The sequence below is a fragment of the Camelus bactrianus genome, chromosome 13, assembly GCF_048773025.1.
Source record: "Camelus bactrianus isolate YW-2024 breed Bactrian camel chromosome 13, ASM4877302v1, whole genome shotgun sequence".
NCBI classification, from domain to species: domain Eukaryota; kingdom Metazoa; phylum Chordata; class Mammalia; order Artiodactyla; family Camelidae; genus Camelus; species Camelus bactrianus.
Genome location: NC_133551.1, coordinates 29,915,949 through 29,937,337, shown reverse-complemented (window position 1 = coordinate 29,937,337; position 21,389 = coordinate 29,915,949). Strand labels below are relative to the sequence as shown.

The window sequence follows — 21,389 nt, the reverse complement described above, 5'->3', positions numbered from 1 at the left end:
GTCCCTTGAAACACATGGATACGTGGAGGAGTGAATATCCGAAAAAAGTCCAGGTAATGTTGGAAAGAGGAAATGTGTTTTGACTGGGGAGAGAGAGGATGGGTACTGGGTTGGCCACCAATCAAGTCTTTACTCACACATGCTTCACAACAAAAGGCCTTCATTTCAAGAGGGGCAATAGACCATCTCATCACAGGTCTGCAGCAAGGAAGCCTGGAAGCCCAAACCCTGTCTTTTCTTTCACTGGATTAGCCATCCCTGAAGCTAAGCTCTAAAATCATTGGTTTGATTTTTAGGAAATAATTTTAACTGGCCGCTGATCATTGATGCTTAATTACAATGCAGGACAAAAACAACTGTGTGACTGTGAAAGAAGTACCAGATTGATATTGTTGTTGGCTTTATTTGATTGAAATATTAAATGTTTTTCAGGCTCGTGAGTTTCAAGAATAAGGTCATCTTTGTAGCTCATATACCTAAACAAACAGAGGACACTCTTTAATCTAACACTTTTCCGATCCAGTGGGTGAAATCTCATGACTTTTGACAGCATTGGGCTGTAGGGTTCTTCTGTTGAGACACTAGATGCATTTTACAGTAGACAATGAAAAAAAAAACAACCAGACTACTTGACAACATTCCTGGAAGACCTTGTGAACTGCCAAAAGCGACTTATAAAAATAATTTAAAAGACTTCATTCCTTGGTACAGATTACTATAGTTAGAGAATGCATTAAATGACCCTTCTGTCCTCATTTATTTATGAATGCTACTTAAAAAAAAAAGAAAAGTCAGGGCAACACAGTGGGTAAAACACAGACTCTGAAGTCCAGGTACCTGAATTTAAATTTTAGTTATGCCGCTAACTAGCTGTGTGACCTTAGTTTAGGCAAGTTACTTAGCCTCGTTCTGCTTCAATTTCCTTATCTGTGAAGTGAGGATAAGAATAGCACCCATCTCTCTTGGTTGTTGTGAATATTAAATATGCAGAAATAGAAGAGGTCTTGGCCTTGATTGAGCCCTCTGTCAGTATCCACACATTCACATGTTTTTCTTTGCCTTCCATGAGGCAGGCTGGGTGTTACACTTTATCACTAAGCCTCAAAACAGTCCTGGAAGATTATGTAGTATTGCAAATAGCAACAGCTAACAATAGCTAACATTAATTGCACACTTACTTTGCGTGGGTACCAAGCACTGTTTGGGGCACCAAGAAGGTATCTCTCAGAAGCCTCACAATAACTCGCAGAAAGAAATAAGATTTTCGCCCATTTTACAGATGAGAAAACTGAGATAGGAAACTGCACAGAGAAATCAATTAGAAAAAATACTTTGGTGCTTTTTAGATGTGGAACATTAGCCCCAGGGCATGGCCAAGAAGCATGGCTAGAAAAAGAGAGACTTGAATTGCTTTATAAAATGAAGTTGGACCCAGAGATTATCATATTAAGTGAAGTAAATCAGAGGCAGAAAGACAAACATCATATGATATCACTTATATGTGGAATCTAAAAAACATGATACACGTTCTATTTACAAACCAAAACCAGACTCACAGACATAGAAAACAAACTCTGGTTACCAAAAGGGAAAGGGTGGGGAGGAATAAATCAGGGGTTGGGGATTAACAGACACATATTACTATATATAAAATAGATAAACAACAAGGACCTACTATATAGCACAGGGATCTATATTCAATTTTTTGAAATAACATATAATGGAAAAGAATCTGAAAATAAAATATATGTATATATGTATATATTTAACTGAATCACTTTGCTGTATATGTGAAACTAACATTGTAAATCCACTGTACAGTGAAAAATTAAACAAAAATGAAGTGGGAAAAAATGTCAAACATCCAGGAATTAGGCAGGAGAGGACTTGGAAAAGCTAGGCGTGAGGGATGATCTGCGACACAGCGAGGGGCTGGGGGGTGATGGAGAAATTTGGCAGAAGGAAGGGTCTGTGTGATAACAATGACCTGCAATTTTAAGAACAGAAATACTTAAAGTTTAGTTTGAAGTAACCTACTTTACTATAATGTAACCTTCCTTTGTTGTTCCCTATTTGTTGTTGTTGTTGTTAAAGTTTATTACCCACTACTCTTAAATATGTGATATTTAGAGGAAATTGGAGGGGGATGGGAGGCATTGTCCTGAAATATCAGCATGAAGTACAAATAAGATAAAAATCAGTTCTAAAAGGAAAAACTCAACACCAAAAATTCAGTGCAAATAGATCATCTGAACAAGATATGCCTAAGAGGGCTATAACCCACCCAGGAAACCTTGAAGGCACCGAGGAGAGGTCAGTGGGTGTCTCCTTATCTGCAGCGTTGGGACTTGAAGCATTTCTGCTTCAATGTTGAGAAGTGTTACATAGGCCAGGCGATGCAGGGCTGTCCATTTGGCTGACTCCTGGGTTATTTGGAAGAACACACTATGTTGTAGCAAGAAGGGACTTTAGTAACACAGATGTAGTCCGGAATCTTCCTTTAACAGACTTGGAAACCGAGACCAGAGAATAAGGTGACTTGCCCAATTCCAGACAAGGAGAGGCAGAGGAAAGACAATGAGGACCAGATCTCCTGAGTGGGAGCCCGTGGCAGTCCCCTCCATGCCTGCCCCTTTCATAAGAGACTTTGTGTTTCTTCTGTGCTTTGAGGATGCTTTGGGAAGGTCCTAGCGATTTAGAACTCTCCAGTGGGCCAACTGGCTTAGCAACTGGGAAATTCTGAATCACATTGGGTGGAATGTTTTGTTTACTTCCTCTCCGCAGTGCTATGGGGGAGACAGCGTTCCTTTTTTTTTTTTTTTCCCCCTCTAGCTAATTTGCTGAAAGCAGTAAATAACTTCCCAGTTCATCTGGTCTCACTTGCAACCGATGTCTTCCTGTGGCCATCTATTTGCTAGTTTCAGAGAAGGAGTATCATCTGAAATAGTTTACTTCTTTTTAGAAGTTAGCGAAAAAAAAAAAAAAAAAAAGGAAAAAAGTCTCTTCCTAACTCTTCTCTTAGGAAACCTGCCGTGCCTACTACTAGTGGCAAATTGTAACACAGACGTGCCACCCAGAACAGTTGGTACAGCCAGGAATGGATGTGTGTTCAGAGATTGTTAAACCAGATGGTTAAACTATGACTGTTAGCAATCATCTAGTTCAATGGATCATAAGCCCTTTTAAAAACCAAACTAGTCTATGGGCATATCACCCTGAACACGCTCGATCTTGTCTAAAAACCAAACTAAAGTCAATACCCATTACAGAAAAACCAAGAAACTGGAGCTTCCCAGGTTTAAGTTAAGGGTTGAGAACAATTTAATCCCCTGCTGGCCCTGGAGTAGCAGTCCCTGAGACAGGTCCCTAAGGAAGCAATTCTGTAACAATGTACTAAGCGTGTCCAACTTATTTACTCTGTCCACAGAGACACTCACATTTCAGAGTAACCTTCCCAAGGTCTTATGGCTAATGAGTTTCATGCCTGGAATTGAACTCAGCCCATTGACTCTCTTGGAACTCACTTAAGTGGTAAATGCTCTTTTGACTTCTGCCTCACCTGGAACTAGGATCTCCTTGGAGGCAGAGAGTGATGGAATGAGGCTGGACAGGCAATATGTTACTATGTTCCTATAAGCAGGGAAAATTCAGTGAGGTAGGGGCAGAGGAAGCTATGGTTGGACCTGACTGATCTAAACTTAATGCACATAAACATGTAAAGAAGGCACACAGAAATTTATTTAGTATAATTCTCGAGAGACTTGAGATTTCTGTCATCTGCCACATTCTCTTTACATTTGTCCAAATATGGCCCCAGGATGCCTCGTAGTCCTGAGGAAATGATACACGTAGGAAATCATGCTGCAGTTATTCTTTTTGTAAAAATGGTGACGGTGGGAGATATTTACCAGACCATGAAAGGAAAAGGAAATTAACTGTGTGAATGCGAAGAGTCACACAGTCAACTCACTGTGGGACCTTCAGTCAGTTATTTCATTCCACTACTTCAGTTGCTTCCTTCACAAGGAGGGAATGAGAGGGAAATGAGATACTACGCTTAGAGCCCTCGGCACAGTGCCTGGTATAGTAAGCGTGCAGTTGTATTAACTGTTATTATTGGTGTGTAACCAGCTTAATAATAACGCTCCTTGCAATAACCCTGTGGGACTTACCGTTATCAAAGTTCTCATTTTCCAAATGAAGAAACTGAGTTCTAGAGAGTTTGAATGCTTTGCCCAGATAAACAAGTTTACACTGTATAGCACAGGAAAATATATTCAGTATCTTGTAGTAGCTTGGAGTGAAAAACAATATGGAAATGAATATATGTATATTCATGTATGACTGAAGAATTGTGCTGTACAGCAGAAATTTGACACAATATTGTAAACTGACTGTACCTCAACTTTAAAAAATGGAAAAAAAAGTGCTTTGTCCAAAGTCACACAGTTAAGAAAGAGGCAGAAAATGGGATGTAAAACCAGGATCACTCACTCCACTGCCCATTCACTTTCTACTGCAAAGATCCCTGATAAATTGTTACTTAGGTTTAATTTCATGGGGGAAATGTTTCTGCCAATGAATAGTAATCTGATGTATAATTTGGATGACTCTCTTCCTGTTTTTGTGCTGGAAAACTTGAAACCAAATTTATTGGCCAAGTGTAATTATCTAATTAACTCTGTAAGAATTTATTCCTTCCATTTACATGGACTCTTATTTTCTGTGGCTTGGTTTTTATTAATTTTTTGTTTTAAACATCATACTGTATTTCTCTTGGGTATGTCTTTTTGAAAACTGTCAGGTTATCAGAAACAAGTAGAAATTCAAACTTGAGTATTTGAAGGCAGTTTTAGGTTGTAGGGGATATAAAAAGGATAAACCTAGGTATCTGGAATCTAGAAACTTATAGTTAAACTGAGGACAATAACATATATATCATACATGTATAGATATATAAAAATGACAAGACAGTAAATAAATCCCAAGTCAGAGAGATATGGATGGAAAATACAAGAGAGCTCTGAAGAAGGGGAGAGATTTCTAAATCAGGGGGTGACCATGAGAAGGATTTTCCAAAATTTGGGTTTAAAGTTCTAGAAACAAGTGTGTTGCAGTGGAATCCCAAAGCAGGAAAGGTCCTCTTGCTCCTTTAAGAAAGTTAAATAAATCTTTTGCCTACTCATTTATTCAACACACTGTATTTCTCTCTCTTGTGCTAGGCTCTGTGTCAGAGCCAGGTGGTGAGTACAACAGTCATGGTCTTTGCCCTTGTAGAATTTACAGTCTAGTTTGTCAGGAAAAACGTTTCTAGTTCTACTGTGTTGTACTTATGAGAGAAAGCAAGAAGCAGGAGAATAGTCTAGTCTGAAATCTAAGTATTCATCCATTTGCTAGTCCATTTTATTAAATATTTTATTATTATTTTTGTTGTTGTTGTTGTTATTGTTATTATATTATTATTATTATTCTAAGTTGTTATGGCCTCAGTGAGGTTCACCTCAGACCAGTCAGTACACTGAGTGAAAGATGGATTCATTTTAACGTCTTCCTTTTATTGCGGAAAATCCATCGCTCAGTTAAAGTAGGCTGGAACGTAAACGAGACACTATGTAAATCTTATCATTAGGTAGGCAGTAGGATGACTGCTGTGGTGATAAGCAACCCACTCAGCACTCTCTGCCTGCAACTTTGCTGTTTGAATCCTGGGGTCTTTTTAAGATCAATGTGAATAATGAGCAATTGTTGTCTCTTAGGGCCAGCAACTTTCTCAGGAGCTAATTCTTAGTCCAGCCATCATTTTGATTTCAGAGACATTTGGGATAACAATTGATAATTTGGAAAAAGAAATTTTTACATTCGCCTCCAAAATCTTTTATTCTATTCAGCAAGAAAAACGTGCACTTTTTCTGGGGGAAGAGTTTTTAAATTCATTTTTGGAGTAATGAAGAGTTATCCTAGTATGCAGGGCAGTCTAGTCCAGTGGAAAGACACCGGGCCAAGAGAGGGGAGACCTGCATTGTGGTCCCACCCACCCCACCCAGTGGGTTTGTTTCTCGTTTCTGAGGTGGGGATGATATCATCGACAACAGGATAACTATGAAATCGTAGCACAAAGTTGACAATGTTTTATGGTTTTTGCCTTGCTAGAATACATTTGCTCTTTTCCTGGTACCCAAAATTTCCTTTAGGAATTAACAGTTCCTCTACGTGGCACACAGATCTAGCCAGTCAGAACACAAAATGAGGATGCTTATAAAAATGAAATAACCACAGTGATTTGGCTCGGGGACGGGCGAACTAGCCAAATTGATTGAATCAGAAATGAATTCTGGGAATTATGTGGGAGCTACTGGAATGTGGTTCTTGCTCTGTCCTCTTGAAATTAAATCTGAGAGGATACGAGCCTGTGTAGCTACAGTTTCTAAAAGGTGGAGCTTGAGAAGGAAGTCCCCTCAGAGGAAAGAGAAGTGATTGTTGAAGGTCATGGTGCCCTGATAGTGTAGTTAAGCCCCTGGGACAGGCTATGTCTGAAAGCAATGTCATTCTTGAAGTTTCACTTAGGTGAGCTGATAAATCCCCAATTTGCACTAAAGCAGTTTGAATCAGATTTCATAATTAAGAAAAAAAAGAAGAGGGAAGATTTTAAAAATAAGCATTAGTGAAACATATATGAGCCTTTTGCTTATTAAACCATTGAAGGGTAGCTGTTAATGGCAATGGATGCTATCAATTCGGTAGTAAGGAAGGACTATGATAATATGGACTTTCTTATCTTACTAAGAAGAATACGACCAGATATTTTTAACCATTCAGAACAGAAGAGATAATACAGTCGTTCTTTGGTATTTATGGGGAATTAATTCCAGGACCTGTTGTAGATCCCAAAATCCATGGATACTCAAGTCTCATAGTTGGCCTCCCATGTCCATGGGCCCCACATCCCGGGTGTAAATACAGCCCTACGTGATTCTGCAGTTTGCTTAATCCAGGAACGCGGAACCTGAGGGTAGGGAAAGCCAACAGTAAGCTATGGGACTGAAAAAGATGTTGTTTGAAGAAAGAAAAGGAGAAATTACCACCATCATTAAACACCAGGCTTTGCCTTGGTGACTTATTTTAAGTCTCTCAAGTTTTATTTTTGTTGTTTTCATTATATATTATTAAGTTTTTAATTAATTAATTTTATTTTTTTCCAGTGTTTTGGAGATATAGTTGACTCACAACACTGAGTAAGTTGAAAGTGTACAACGTGATGATTTGGTAGACTAATATATTGTGAAATGACTACAACAGCAGGGTTGGTTAACACCTCTGTGATATCACATAATTACAGCTTCCTTCTTGTGATGAGAACATTTAAGATCTATGCTCTTAGCAATTTTCATGTATAAAATATAGTTTTGTTAACTATAATCATCATGCTGTACATTAGGTTGCCAAATTTATTCGTCTAATAACTGGAAGTTTAGTAAACTTTATTTTCAGATTGGCTTCTTCCATTTAGTAACACACATTTAAATTCCTCCATGTCTTTTCATGGCTTGACAGTTCATTTCGTTTTAGCAATGAGTAATATTACAGTGTCTGAATATACCACAATTTATTTATCCATTCGTCTACTGAAGGACATCTTGATTGCTTCCAAGTTTTGGCGATTATGAATAAAGCTGCTATCAGCATTCATGTTCAGGTTTTTGTACGGACATAAGCTTTCATTTCATTTGGTTAAATATCAACGTGTATGCTTGCTGGATAGTGTGGTAAGAATATACTTAGTTTTTTTTTTAAAACATTTTTTATTGATTTATAATCATTTCACAATGTTGTGTCAAATTCCAGTGTAGAGCACAATTTTTCAGTTATACATGAACATATATATATATATTCATTGTCACATTTTTTTCTCTGTGAGCTACCATAAGATTTTGTGTATATTTCCCTGTGCTATACAGTATAATCTTGTTTATCTATTCTACAATTTTGAAATCCCGTCTATCCCTTGGCAACCACAAGTTTGTATTCTATGTCTATGAGTCTGTTTCTGTTTTGTATTTATGCTTTGTTTGTTTGATTCTTTCTTTGTTTGTTTTAGATTCCGCATATGAGCGATCTCATATGGTATTTTTCTTTCTCTTTCTGGCTTACTTCACTTAGAATGACATTCTCCAGGAGCATCCATGTTGCTGCAAATGGTGTTATGTTGTCAGTTTTTATGGCTGAGTAGTATTCCATGAATATATTTAGTTTTGTAGGAAACTGCCAAATTATCTTTCAAAGTGGCTACACTATTTTGCATTCCCATCGGCAATGAATGAGAGTTCCTGTTGCTCCTCATCCTTGTCAGCATTTAGCATTGTCAGTGTTCTGGATTTTGGCTATTCTAATGCATGCATAGTGGTATCTCATTATTGTTTTAATTTGCAATTTCCTAATGACATATGATACCAAAAATATTTTTATATGCCTGTTTATTGTCTATATATCTTCTTTGGTGAGGTGTTTGTTCGTGTTGGGTCCATTTTTTAATCATCTTGTTCATTTTCATATTGTTGAGTTTTATGAGGGTTTTTTTTGTGTGTGTGTATTTTGGATAGCAGTCCTTTATTAGATGTATCTTTTGCAAGTGTTTTATCATAATTTATGGCTTGTCTTTTCAGTCTTTTGACATTGTCTTTTGCAGGGCAGAGGTTTTTAATTTTAATGAATTCCAGCTTATCAACTATTTCTTTCGTGGATCATGCCTGTGGTGTTACATTTAAAAAGTCATTGCCACACCCAAAGTCACCTAGATTTATTTCCTGTGTTATCTTCTAGGAGTTTTATAGTTTTGTGTTTTACATTTAAGTCTATGATTCATTTTCACTGAAGAGTGTAAGGTCTAAGTCTGGATTTATTTTTTGGTATGTGGATGTCCAGTAGTTCCAACACCATTTGTTGAAAAAACAGTTGTTGCTCCATCGTATTGCCTTTGCTGCTGTAAAATTGACTACATTTACATGGTTTTATTTCCAGGCTCTCTATCCTCTTCTATTGTTCTACTTATCCATCTCTTTTCAATACCATATTATCTTGATTATTGTAACTTTATAGTAAGTCTTGAAGAATGGTAGTGTCAGTCCTCCAATTTTGTTCTTGCCCTTGAATATCTGTCTATTCCAAGTCTTTTGCCTCTCCATATAAACTTTAGAATCAGTTTGTAGATATCCCCAAAATAACCTGCTGGGATTTTGATTGGGAGATTGCATTCAATCTACAGATCAAGTTGGGAAGAACTGACACCTTGACAATATTGAGTCTTCCTGTTCATGTACATGGAATATCTTTCTATTTAGTTATTCTTTGATATCTTTATAAGAGTTCATAATTCCCCTCAGATAGTTCTTGTACTTAGTTTGTTAGATTTATACCTTAGTATTTCATTTTGGAAATGATACTCTTATTTCCAGGTTTTCACTTCTAGCATATAAGAAACTGATTGATATTTGTATATTAATCTCACGTTCTGCAAACTTGCTGTAATCACTTATTAGTTCCAGGACATTTTTGTTGATTCTTTCAGACTTTCTACAAAGATGATCATATCATCTGTGAACAAAGGCAGTTTTATTTCTTTCTTCACAATCTGTGACCTTTTATTTCTTTTTCTCCCCTTATTGTATTAGCTAAGATTTCCAGGACAATATTGAAAAGCAGGGTTGACAGAGGACATCCTTGTCTTGGTTCTGATCTTAGTGAGAAAGTTTCCAGTTTCTTACCAGTAAGTCTGATATCAGCTATTGCGTTTTGTAGATGTTCTTTATCAAGTTGAGGAATTTCCTCTATATTCTTAGTTTGCTGAGGGTTTTATCATGAATGGGTGCTGGCTTTTGTCAAATTTTTTTTTCTGCATCTATTGATAGGATAATGTGATTTTTCTTCTTTAGCCTGTTAATATGATTCCATTAATTGATTTTTGAATGTTGAACCAGGCTTGTATACCTGGGCTAAATCTCACTTGGTCATGGTATAAAATTCTTAATATATATTGTGGGATTCAATTTGCTAATATTTTGTTAATAATTTTTGCATCTATGTCCATGAGACATATTGGTCTGTAGCTTTCTTTCTATGTAAAGTTTTTGTCTGGTTTTGTTATTAGGGTAATTCTGGTCTCAGAGAGAGAGTTAGGAAGTAGTCCCTCTGTCTCTTTCTTCTGGAAGAAATTGTAGAGGATTAATACAATTTATTTCTTAAATATTTGGTGGAATTCACCGGTGAACCCATCTGAGCCTGCAGTTTTTTGGAAGGCTATTAATTTATTGATTCAAATTCCTTAATAGATATAGGTCTGTGAGATTTTCTGTTTATTTTTGTGTGAGTTTTGATAGATTGTGCCTTTCAAGGAATTGGTACATTGCATGTAGGTTATCAGATCTGTAGGCATAATATTTCTTCATTATTCTTTTAATGTCTGTAGGATCTATAGTAATGTCCCCACTTTTATTTTTAACATTAGCAATTGTGTCATCTCTCTTTTTTTCTTGGTTAGTCTGGCTAGAGGCATATTGATTTTATTGATCTTTTCAAGGAACTAGATTATGGTTTTGTTGATCTATTATTATTTGTAATGTTCTTGACTTTACCATGTGAAATGCCAACTGGTGGGCATATCTATTTCTCACATTATCATCATCCTAGGAATATCCTGAAACTTCCTGAAACTTCTGTAGGGCCAAAAAAAGTCACAAGCTTCATTCCAACATTTTTATAATCCAGATATGCATTCTAAGGAATGAATTTAGATTCATCTGGATCTTTTTTTTACGTCTCCAGGCTGTACAATTTGAAATATGCCTTACTATGTTAAGCATTTTTTCAGGTACTAGTGATCAATAGACAGAATTCTGAACACAAGTTAATTTTGAAGGACATTTCATATTGTCTCCCTAGCTACTAATAATAGTGTGGCCAACCAACTCATTTTTTATTTTAGTAGCTGAGCTCCATCCATCCAGCTATTCACCCACCCGTCCATCCAACAGTCCATTCATATATGGATTTAATACATATTTATCAAATATCTGCTGTGTTCCAGGCACAGTGCCAAGCCTTAAAGGTTTAGTATGCGGGAGCATACACACAGTTCTTTGCTGTCATGGAGCAAATTTTGTCCTCACCACTTGCTCATCTGCCCTGATTTCAATCCCCCATGCAAATTTGTAGTACATTTCGTCTTCCAATAATTCTACTCCAGAATTATTTCTGGAATATGGCATTCTCTCTGTTTATCTACTGTTCTGCCTCACATCCACTCCATTGCTCCTATAATGTTGTAATGCCTGATCTCCCTGCTACCAAAGTGGCTTCATCAGTGTCCGTCTTCCACGTAGTACTAGTAAAGTTATCTTGGAAGCAAATCTGATCATCATTGTTAGTTAGAATCACTGTGAGCAGGACAACCAGATATTAAGTGCCTCTCAGTGGGATGCAATATAAATTATACAGTACCTCCTATGAAGTATTCTTGCCTTTGGAAAAAAATTGAGGTTGAATCTAATTAAGCCTTTTGGAGTAAACTATGTTATAGGTAACAGGAAAAGTGTCAGAAAAGATTAAATTACACACCAAGAAAGCAAACAGGTAAATGGGACATACTCTAGAACGTTATACCAGGTTCTTCAGTAAGTCAATAGTATGGGGGTAAAAGAGGGTGGGGTGAAGAGGAAGTGCTCGAAATCAAGATTTTTAAGAACCATTGCAACTTAGGGCAACATGAGAAATTAATTGGGATCCTCATTTGAGCGAACCTACTATAAAAAAGATATTTATGAGATAATTAAAGACATTTCAGTCCACAAATGATTAAGTTATGCCAAAACAATATTATTAATTTAGATGTGAAAATGGATTGGAATTTAATAAGAGCATGTCCATATGCAGAGATGTAGGGGCAAAATGAAACCAGGTGGGTAGTTTGCTTTAAAATCCTTCGTTTAAATAAAATAAAGTAGAAGTGGAAAACTCTTGACAATTGTTGAGTAGTTGACATGCATATGGTAATTTTTACATTATTCTATTGTGTGTGTCTATGTTTTCATAGTAAAATTCCAAAAATAATCCAACCATGTAAGTCTCTCTTTAAAAAAAAACAAAAAACAAAAACAAAAACAAAACAAAACAACAACAACAACAAAACCCTGCTAATTCTCTGCTGGCTAAAGAACAAAATCTAAATTCATGAGCTTGCCATACAGGTCCCTTTATAGACTGAACCCAAACTAGTTTTCAGCCTACTGCTGCATTCCCTGTAATTCTGCCTTGCATAACCCCCTTTTTCCTAAACCTACCATGGCCTTTCTTGACTCCGAATCTTTGGGGATCCCATTCCCACTATCCAGAATCTCCTTGCTTTCCTTCTCACATGGCAAATGTACTCACCCCTAAGCCCATCCACAATGTTTTCCTTTGAGACAAGGACTTCAGTCAGAATTAGTCATTCTCTCCAAGTTTCCCATCCATGACTCTCTTACAGATCTTACTACATTCTGCTGTAATTACTAAGCCATTGTCTCTATATCTCTGTATTCCCAGCATCACCATAGTGCCCAGGAACAAGGAGTGCTTGATATGTGTCTATCAAATGAATGCGATGCTTGCAGAGTCAATTCTTTCTTTGTGAATGTCCTTCTGATGACCTAAAGAGAGCGAATACAGAAGCAGCATTTTTCTGTCTTGCAGTATCTTTCTCCTGTCTTGTAAGTCTTCCCAGAAATTTAACTTCTCTACTGTGGAAAGGCAATCACAATTCTCAACTTCCAGGCTACAGAAATATGTTAATATTTCATTGGTAAACACCCCAACAAATGGACTCTGTCATTAAGATTTAATGATTTTTAGACTAGCTGGGATTTATCTTTAGAAAAACACGGAGACTTGATTCCTTTAATGAACTTTTTTTCCCTGACCCAGCAATACCTAACTTCTACTTAATTGCTTTGTGTTGACATTTGGTTTTGTTCTTTGGGCTCCTCCCCAAGATGTACCCTCACGGAGACTGCTGCCAGATGGTTTGGTTGCAATGCATTATTTTCTCCTTACAGTTCTTGACTTACAAGGTATGAAACCATGCGCTTTCCTCTTGTTTTTTTCACTTTGGGGGACTTTGTATGTTATCACCCTAACAGGAGTTTCAAGTTTTCTGAATGATTTTAAGTCAGATAAGTCATTTTTTGGTAAAATATTGATAGTTGTAGCCTACAAGATTTGAATGTGTGTGTGCATCCTCTAGATAAATGAACCCCCTCCTCAGCTGGGTGGTAGACTATTTTAAAGATCCTAAAGCAAAGATAAGAAAAGCTTGGTTATGAATCATCAGCCAATGAATGGAAGAGTACAGTATGGTAAAGCCACACAAAGGAAAGTTATTCAGCGATAAAAAGGAGTAAAGTACCGATACACGTCACATGGATGAAAACATTGTGCTGAAAACATTGTGCTGGAGTCGTAAAGCCCATGTATTGTACGATTGCATGTATAGGAAGTGTCTAGAATAGGCAAATCTATAGAGACAGGAAAAAGATGAGTGATTGTCTAGGGCTGGGAGGGTTAGGGGGAGATGGGGGAAAAGACTGCTGATGGGTATAGGGTTTCTTTGTGAAGTGATTAAAATCCTCTGGAATTTGATGACAGTGATGACTGCACAACCCTGAGAATATACCAAAAATCATTGAATTGTGAACTTACTGTATATAAATTATACCTCAACAAAGTGGTTACTTTTTCTTTAGAACATGAGAATTGGATACATTATTTTTAGGATAATGCAAGCTGATGGAACAAACTTAAATATTACAGTGGCTTTACACTAAAAATTTGTCTCCTTATTCACATAAAGCCTATTCCTGCTAGACGAGGAGTTTCCCATGCATCCATTCAGAGACCTGGGTTCTTTCCATCTTGTGTGTCTAGGTCCTCCGAGTCCTCTGTATGCAGCTGGCAGATGAGGAAAGGGAGTGGAAAGAGGCACTTGCATTTCTCTGCCCTCTCAGCTTGGGATGACCCAGTATGACTTCTACTCGGGTTTCACTGTGTCACATAGTACATCTAACTGCAAGGGATTCTTGGAAATGTCCCTGAGCTTGAGTCCAGAAGAAGAGGAAACTGGCTTAGCTGTCTCTGCTGTCGTGTTCCCACCCTTCCCAGTTCTCTCCACCCTCTCTCCCTTTCCCCACCTTCCCAATTTATTTGTGCTTATGTCCAATTCTTTGCCATATTTTACTCATCACCTAATATAATTCTGTATTATATACATTCTGGGTCTTTAAATAAGCACATATAGTATACATCTATGAAAACAATTAGATTGTTTTTAATTCTTTAAGTGGAAGGAGAGGACAATTTGCTTCATATGCAGCACATGGAGTTACCACTCTGTCCTTTCCCTCCTTAATTCATAGTCTTTGTCATCAACATCTTTCTTTAACAAATCTATTCTTGGTACTCCCCACTTAGAACATTCAGTGGCTCCCCATTGCTTACAGATATAGTTTTCAAATACCAGGCTGTAGACTGCTTCTAATCTGCAGTGAAGTGATCAAAAATAAAACAATGTTTTGTGTGTGTGTGTGTTTAAGTTTGCAAACGGCCCTCGTTCAAGAAATTTCTTTAGAGATTCATCCTTCCAATCTTTGGGGTATTAAAATTTTTTCTTGCATGAAGCCACTGGTGCTAGTTGTTTATTTTTAAATGTCTTTCCATTCTAAAATAGATTTAACCTTATAGTTTGTCAAAATGTGGACAAACATGTCCTTTAAGAGCCCCATAGGGCTTTTTTCAAAAGTTGTCTTTTGAGAGAAAAGTTATAGAGTTGCCACTCACAGAACACGTGGAAGTTACATCCTCTCCTTGGTTCTGATCATATGACGCGTACTTTTGACCTTCTACTTGGAAGGCTTGTGTCTATACATGGTTCATGGGGTGAGGAGTGAAGGGTCTTCCAGGATTTGGGTAGTGTTGTGAGGACGGTGAAAGGGCTTTTACTTGGTCATGTGTGAATTTCCCATGAGAATGATAGAGATGGAAGGACAGGCTGTGGTCTGAACTACAGTCAGCAGAGGACAGAACACTTCCTTCTCATTCAGGTTCTGGGGCTGGCCTAACCATTAAAGTAATATTAGGCATATAAACAGGAGAAAAGTATACACATTTACTTAATATTTTTGCTTGGACACAAGAGTCTTCAGAAGGAATTTGAAGACCCGAAAAAGCTGTTAGGCCCCAAAGCTTGTAAGCCTTTTTATGTAAATAACAGTAAATTGTGGGGATGTGACAAAGGGACTTGGGCTAAGGGCAGTACATTGTGGGACAGTGACTAGGAAACGGATGGGGGAAACGAATGTGAGATGAGGGTTATTTTAGTAGGTTTGCTTGTACAGGTCCAATGCGGTGTTAACTCCCAGTTTCTGGTGCTAAGACTGTTTTTCTCTTCATGGTTCAGGGAGCGCACCTTACTCATGAAAAAATTTATGACCTGCTTTTAGGTAGAAAGGGAGAGGTCAGAGACTCTTCTCAAGTGCATTCACCTCAAGATACTCAATAATGCCAAAGCAACATATTTTGGGTGGCACATTCTGAACCCCTTCAAGTCCATAATATGCATTTAAAACACCTCATTTCATTTGATCAGCTTTCTCATTCTTAAAATCTGGTTGGCCTTACATTTACTTGCAGACACACCCCCACATTTTCTCTACTTGCTGTTGTTGTAGAAATGGGCCACTTAAAATGACAGTCCAAAACCTCCAAATTGGACCCAAGTAGCCATGCAAGTAAATATCTCTTCTCTCAAACCCATGTGCGTTGACATTCTGCACGTGGCTCAGTGTGGGTCCTCATGCAGGTCACGCCAGGCCTCTGGGCCTCAGTTTTCAATAACAGAAAATGGAAAAGTGGGCCAGTCTGATTTCTAATGTCTCGTCATTGCTAACACTGTATAAATGGAACTATTCTTGCCTGATGCCTATGGACTCTGTGGTAAAACCCATATCAAAGGCTTTATTTTCTATCTTTGGTTGGATTCTGACAATTTTCAAAGTAAATAAAATATGTGTTGTGTTTAAAGCTGAAGTGGAAACTACCTGTCTGTCATCTGGGGGTCTTGGAAAGACAACTGGAGACAGAGTTTGTTATGCATGCTCCAAATGGAAGCCGGCTTCCCCTGACAGTGGCAGTTTTATCCTTATTCCGGGAGCAATGTGCAACTTATTTTATTTCCAGGACTTTTCTTCCTAAGACTATGTGGGCACTGAAGCTGGAAGTAAAGGTGCAGACATCAGAACGGGCCAATGTTGATTTATAGATTGCAGCAAAAGATAAAAAAAATGAAAACTGACAGAAACAGTATGAAGATGGGACCTGGGACTGGGTCCTCCTGGAGTCATAAAGGTAATTATTGATTTAAAGTTGTTAACAAGGAAGGAGATACTGTATTAGCATTAGCATTTTTCTTTTTGTAAAGGAGGTGCTCGTGGAGTATGTGTGTATCAATTCAGCATCACTGGAGATGAGGAAGAAGGAGAAAACGTTTCTCTGTTAGGTAAACTGAAATCACTGTAGCCATTGTAGCTTCCCACTGTTGAACCTACATAGTTAATTCCATTCTAATGTGGGTGAGGAGCCTGAGTTTCTGGAGTCAGTAGACTAGATTAGGTCTTTTTTGAAATCCAGCCACTATATTTTTATTTTGAGGGGGAGGCAATTGGGTTTATTTTTAATTATTTAATTTATTTAAATTTATTTATTTAAACCCAGGACCTCATGCATGCTAAGCACGCGCTTTATGTCGGAGCTATACTCTGCCCCAAGAAATTCAGCCACTTTTAAAAGCTTTATGAGTCTATGCAAATACTTACTTTTGCAATCTTGCGTGTTCTCATCTATAAAATGGAGTGTAAGGGTATAGGGTTGTGGTAAGGATGTAAAGAGAGTTAACTCAATGGACATGGTAAACACTCAAGGAATTGATAGCTATTTTTATTCTGCACCAACTTTTTAAATAGTTATTTCTTAGTAGTATGTCAGAAAATTTTATTTCTTTCATTATATTTTAATTTATTTTACAATTTGTTTTGCCTGGAGTATTTATTGATTTTATTTTATTTTGTTTTATTTTATTTATTTTTTATTGAAGTATAGTCAGTTACAGTGTGTCAATTTCTGGTGTGCAGCACAATGTCCCAGTCATGCATATACATACATATATTCATTTTCATATTCTTTTTCATTAAAGGTTATTACAAGATATTGAATAGAGTTCTCTGTGTATACAGAAGAAACTTGTTTTTCTTTAAATCTATTTTTATGTATAGTGGCTAACATTTGCAAATCTCAAACTCCCAAATTTATCCCTTCCCACCTGCTTTCTCTCGGTAACTGTAAGATTGTTTACTATGTCTGAGAGTCTGTTTCTGTTCTGTGGATGAGTTCATTACTGTCCTCTTTTTTTCTATTTTTAGATTCTACATATAAGTGATATCATATGGTATTTTTCTTTCTTTTTCTGGCTTACTTAGAATGATAATCTTTAGGTCAACCCATGTTGCTGCAAATAGCATTATTTCATTCTTTTTTATGGCTGAGTAGTAGTCCGTTGAGTAAATATACCACAGCTTCTTTATCCAGTCATCTGTCGATGGACATTTAGGTTGTTTCCATGTCTGGACTATTGTATGTAGTCCTGCCATGAACACTGGGGTACTACACCAACTTTTAATACACATCCCAAGATCTCTGAGACTAACTTCTGTCTTCACAAGCTTTGCTCTAAAAATCTGTCTAAATTTTCTGCAACTATTAGTGGTTTTGTTTCATTTCTTCTCCCCTTCCTCTCCTCTCCTCCTTTTTTCTCGTCCTTCTTCTCAGAGTTGGTGGGAATGGGTAGTGGCCGTGTGCCAGACTATTCTTGAAAGTGTGCCTTCACAGTAACCATGTGGCATCTGAGGTTTGGGGTCTGGGAATTCTCCTCTAGGGATTACAAAACAGACAAGGGGAGTGACTGTCTTGTTTCCCCTCCCACCTCCTCCCCAGGCAGACCAGCTGCCGGCTCGGGGATGCAGCGTCAGCAGGGTCGTGCCTGGTGCTTGGTGTGCAGCTGCAGCAGTTAGAGTTGAAAAAGCTCTGTCTTATTTTTTGAGAAGGGCAACTGCCAGTGTGTTGGGACACACTCAAGTGTCCTGAATAACTCCTGAACTGCTATCCACTAGCAGGGTAGGTTTTCTCTCAGATAAAGCTCTCAACCTGCCACTGGGATTACCTCCCTCCCATCTCTGCTCACTAAAGGTTTTTTTTTTTCATCCTTTAAATTCCATTTCAAATATCAATTCCTCCACAAAGGCCTTTCCTGGTCTCTCCTCTGGACCCCCTTTCTTTCTCAGCTCAGAGCACATACTTATAGCAGAAGCTTGCACGTGTATGTAACCTTGGCTGATCCGATGAAGTAGCCCAGGGCTTCCTCATGTAAAGGAGCCCCTTAAAGAATGTTTGTCATTCATAGACTGATCCTGAACAATTTATATCAATCTACTTGTGTCTTAGTTTGATAACTGTTTTCTACTTTGAATTTGCTCTAATCCTGATGCTTAACTAGTTAACTTTATGGCCCCTGGCCTCTGCTTCTGAGCTCGTGGGAGACTGGTCGCAAGTGATGTATATAAAGGAGAGAGGTCGTGAGGTTATTCTGACTGGTGGGTGTTAACCTCACTCATTTGTGCTGTAGTGACAGTTGTACATATCTTATTTCTCTCCTCTAAGCGAGATTCCAGGAAATTGTTTTTCTACATAAAATCAGCCTTTGGACATAGAAGGTGCTCAAGTGATTAATAATTTGAATCTGATAAGCTCATTTCCTTAGCAATCTAGAAAAAATGATACAAATCCAATTCTCTCTCTCCCATGTGTGTGTGTGTGTGTGTGTGTGTGTGTGTGTGTGTGTGTGTGTGTGTGTGTGTGTGTGTATGTGTATGTATGTTGAATGCCGAGAGAGAAAAAGACAGAAAGGAGGACTAGGAAGACACAGTGGCAGCAGGGTCAAACCTGGATGACACCGTGAAACTTCTTTTCTTTGTTTTGCACTTACTCTTCCTATATGAAGTCAGGATTCAAGACCAGATTATCAATGTTAGCTTCAAGATTGATTTCTAGGAATTCTTCTCCTATTCAGACGTACTTTAACCAAAATATCACACTGTCATTTATAAATGAGCATGATTTTTCAAGATCTTATGTCTTGCAGAGATAATTTTATTTTAATCTTTCTGCATGATCAGGTTTAAGCTTCTGCTATGTACCAATGTTGGGCATTTCTGGGGAGGGGGAGGGTGAGAATATCCACTGTCCTGTAACAGTGATTCCCCCATCCAGCTGGTTGCCCAAGTCACACAGAACTTCTAGACCTGAGCCCATCCCTGAAGATTCTGAGTCAGGATATCTGGGATGGTCAGGTGCTGGGAAGAAGTATCTTTAAAAAGCTTCCCAAATTGGGCTAATGAACGACGGACATGATAACCGCAAGGGTAAAAAGACTGGGTCCTGCCCACTAAGAGTTTATAGGGCTTCCCAGGAAGACTGGACATAAGGAAAAATATTCAGAAACTTTATTTATGTTACGAAATAGAGAATTTACATGTTTAAAGCAGTTTACCATTTGTGAAGCATCTCGTAAAGTGCTCCCCGTCTTTCCGTAAGGTTGGTAAAGCAGTTGTTTTTATTCTATTTTTTTAATGGCTATTGAGACCAAGACATCAACTGACTTACCAAGAAACCCAAAATCTGGATCACATGCATGTTTAAACATTGCATATCCCATGACCTTCACTCAACAGACTCACGGGTCCAAGGAGTGTGTTCACGGTGAAGGAAAATCTAGCACAGAAAGCAGAGAGAATGTGGGGTGTGTCTACAGGTGAAATAACACTGATGATCCAGAGACACGTCAGTCAATGTGGGTTTTTCAAATAAAAATCTAATGAAAAAAAAGTAGAACTTTTTTTCTCCTCCTCTTTAAGTATTTCAGTGTGTGTGGTTTCCCTTTTGTTTATTTTGGGGTTCCTAAAATCATGTACATGTTTAATGATAGGGTTAACCAAGTTCATTGTTACCGTTGTTTATTTTCATTCTATGTTTAAGAAACTAAAGAGGGGCCATGACTACCCTGTCTTCCCACCATGTCAGTACCCAAGATGCTCTTTCTCAAGGCTGCTGGCGCTTAGCTTCACCCATTTTCACTAGCCCAGCCCTTTATGTCAGTGTCCCTGGGGACGCCCTTTAAGGTAGAAGATAGTAGCCATCAGATGGTGGACATGGGGCTGCCCAATGTCAGAGGCTTTTGTAAGCTTTTGTGAACCAATAGGTATAGACACAGCCAGTTCACAGAACAGAAAAAGATCTATATGGTGATCAGAGCAGATATATAGGATTAGAAACAGATTCAAATGGGATTAAGGAAGAAGGCAGACTTCCTATGAGAACTTTCAAGCGATGCTGCTAGACCATGGCTCTCAAATTTCGTGCATGGCACAAGGCACCTGTAGAATAAAGTGCACATATGAGAGGCTCTTCATTAACTGGGCCCTGCTGACCTCCCCCATCTCGCACCTTCTTGTCCAGTCCTACCAGACTCCTTGCGGTACTCACACATTCTCACTTTCTTATCTGCCTTTGCCTTGGCTCACGGAGCCCATTCTGATGAAGATAAAAATCATCTGTTCACGCTCCTGGGACATCCTCCCCTAACGTTAAAATGCCTGTTCAAAACTCGGTTCAAGTGTTATTAATTCCTACAAAGCCCTTTTTGGACAACTCTCTCACCCCAGTACAACTGGCCATTCTTCCTCTTCCCCATCTTAGTCGGTTCTGACCCTGTTCTCATAGTTGCTATCACCAAAAAATTAGAGTGATCCCTGAATCCTTCGTTTCTCACACACACCACATCCAATCAACCAAATATCCTATTATCTCTACCGTCAAAATATTTCCCAAATACAGTCACTCCTCACCATCTCCAAAGCTTTCACCCTGGTCTAAGCCACAGTGTGCATTCAGGTGGTTTATTTTAATAGCCTCCTAATTATCTCCTCAGGTTTCATCCTAGCCCCATTTCTGTCTAATCTCTACATGACAGTGAGAGTGATCCTTTTAAAATGGATCATGTCACAACTCTTTAATACCCTTGAATGTCCTTCCACCTCACTCAGAAAAAGAGCCAGACTTCCAAGAGTGCCTACAAGGCCCTATGTAACCTAGAGCCCCATCGTCTCTCCAACTTCCTCTTCTCCACCACGTTAGGTCCTTGCCCTTCCCTGTATCTTCAAGCATGTGCCTGCCTCAGGATCTTTGCACTTGCTCTCCTTTTG

General features: G+C 38.2%; 1 protein-coding gene across 31 annotated transcripts in view; it reads left to right on the top strand.

Moving 5' to 3' along the window:
- SGIP1 (SH3GL interacting endocytic adaptor 1) overlaps window positions 1-21,389 on the top strand; it is a 187,290-nt gene that overhangs the window by 29,881 nt on the left and 136,020 nt on the right. For 24 of the 31 annotated variants that reach the window (XM_074376283.1, XM_074376285.1, XM_074376279.1 and 21 more), the window contains one exon: window positions 16,258-16,425. The exons of the other annotated variants lie outside the window; for them this stretch is intronic. In XM_074376283.1, the coding sequence (XP_074232384.1) occupies window positions 16,326-16,425 (100 nt within the window). In that variant the 5' untranslated portion in view covers window positions 16,258-16,325. The remainder of the gene's footprint in view (window positions 1-16,257; window positions 16,426-21,389) is intronic. 31 annotated transcript variants of the gene reach the window in all.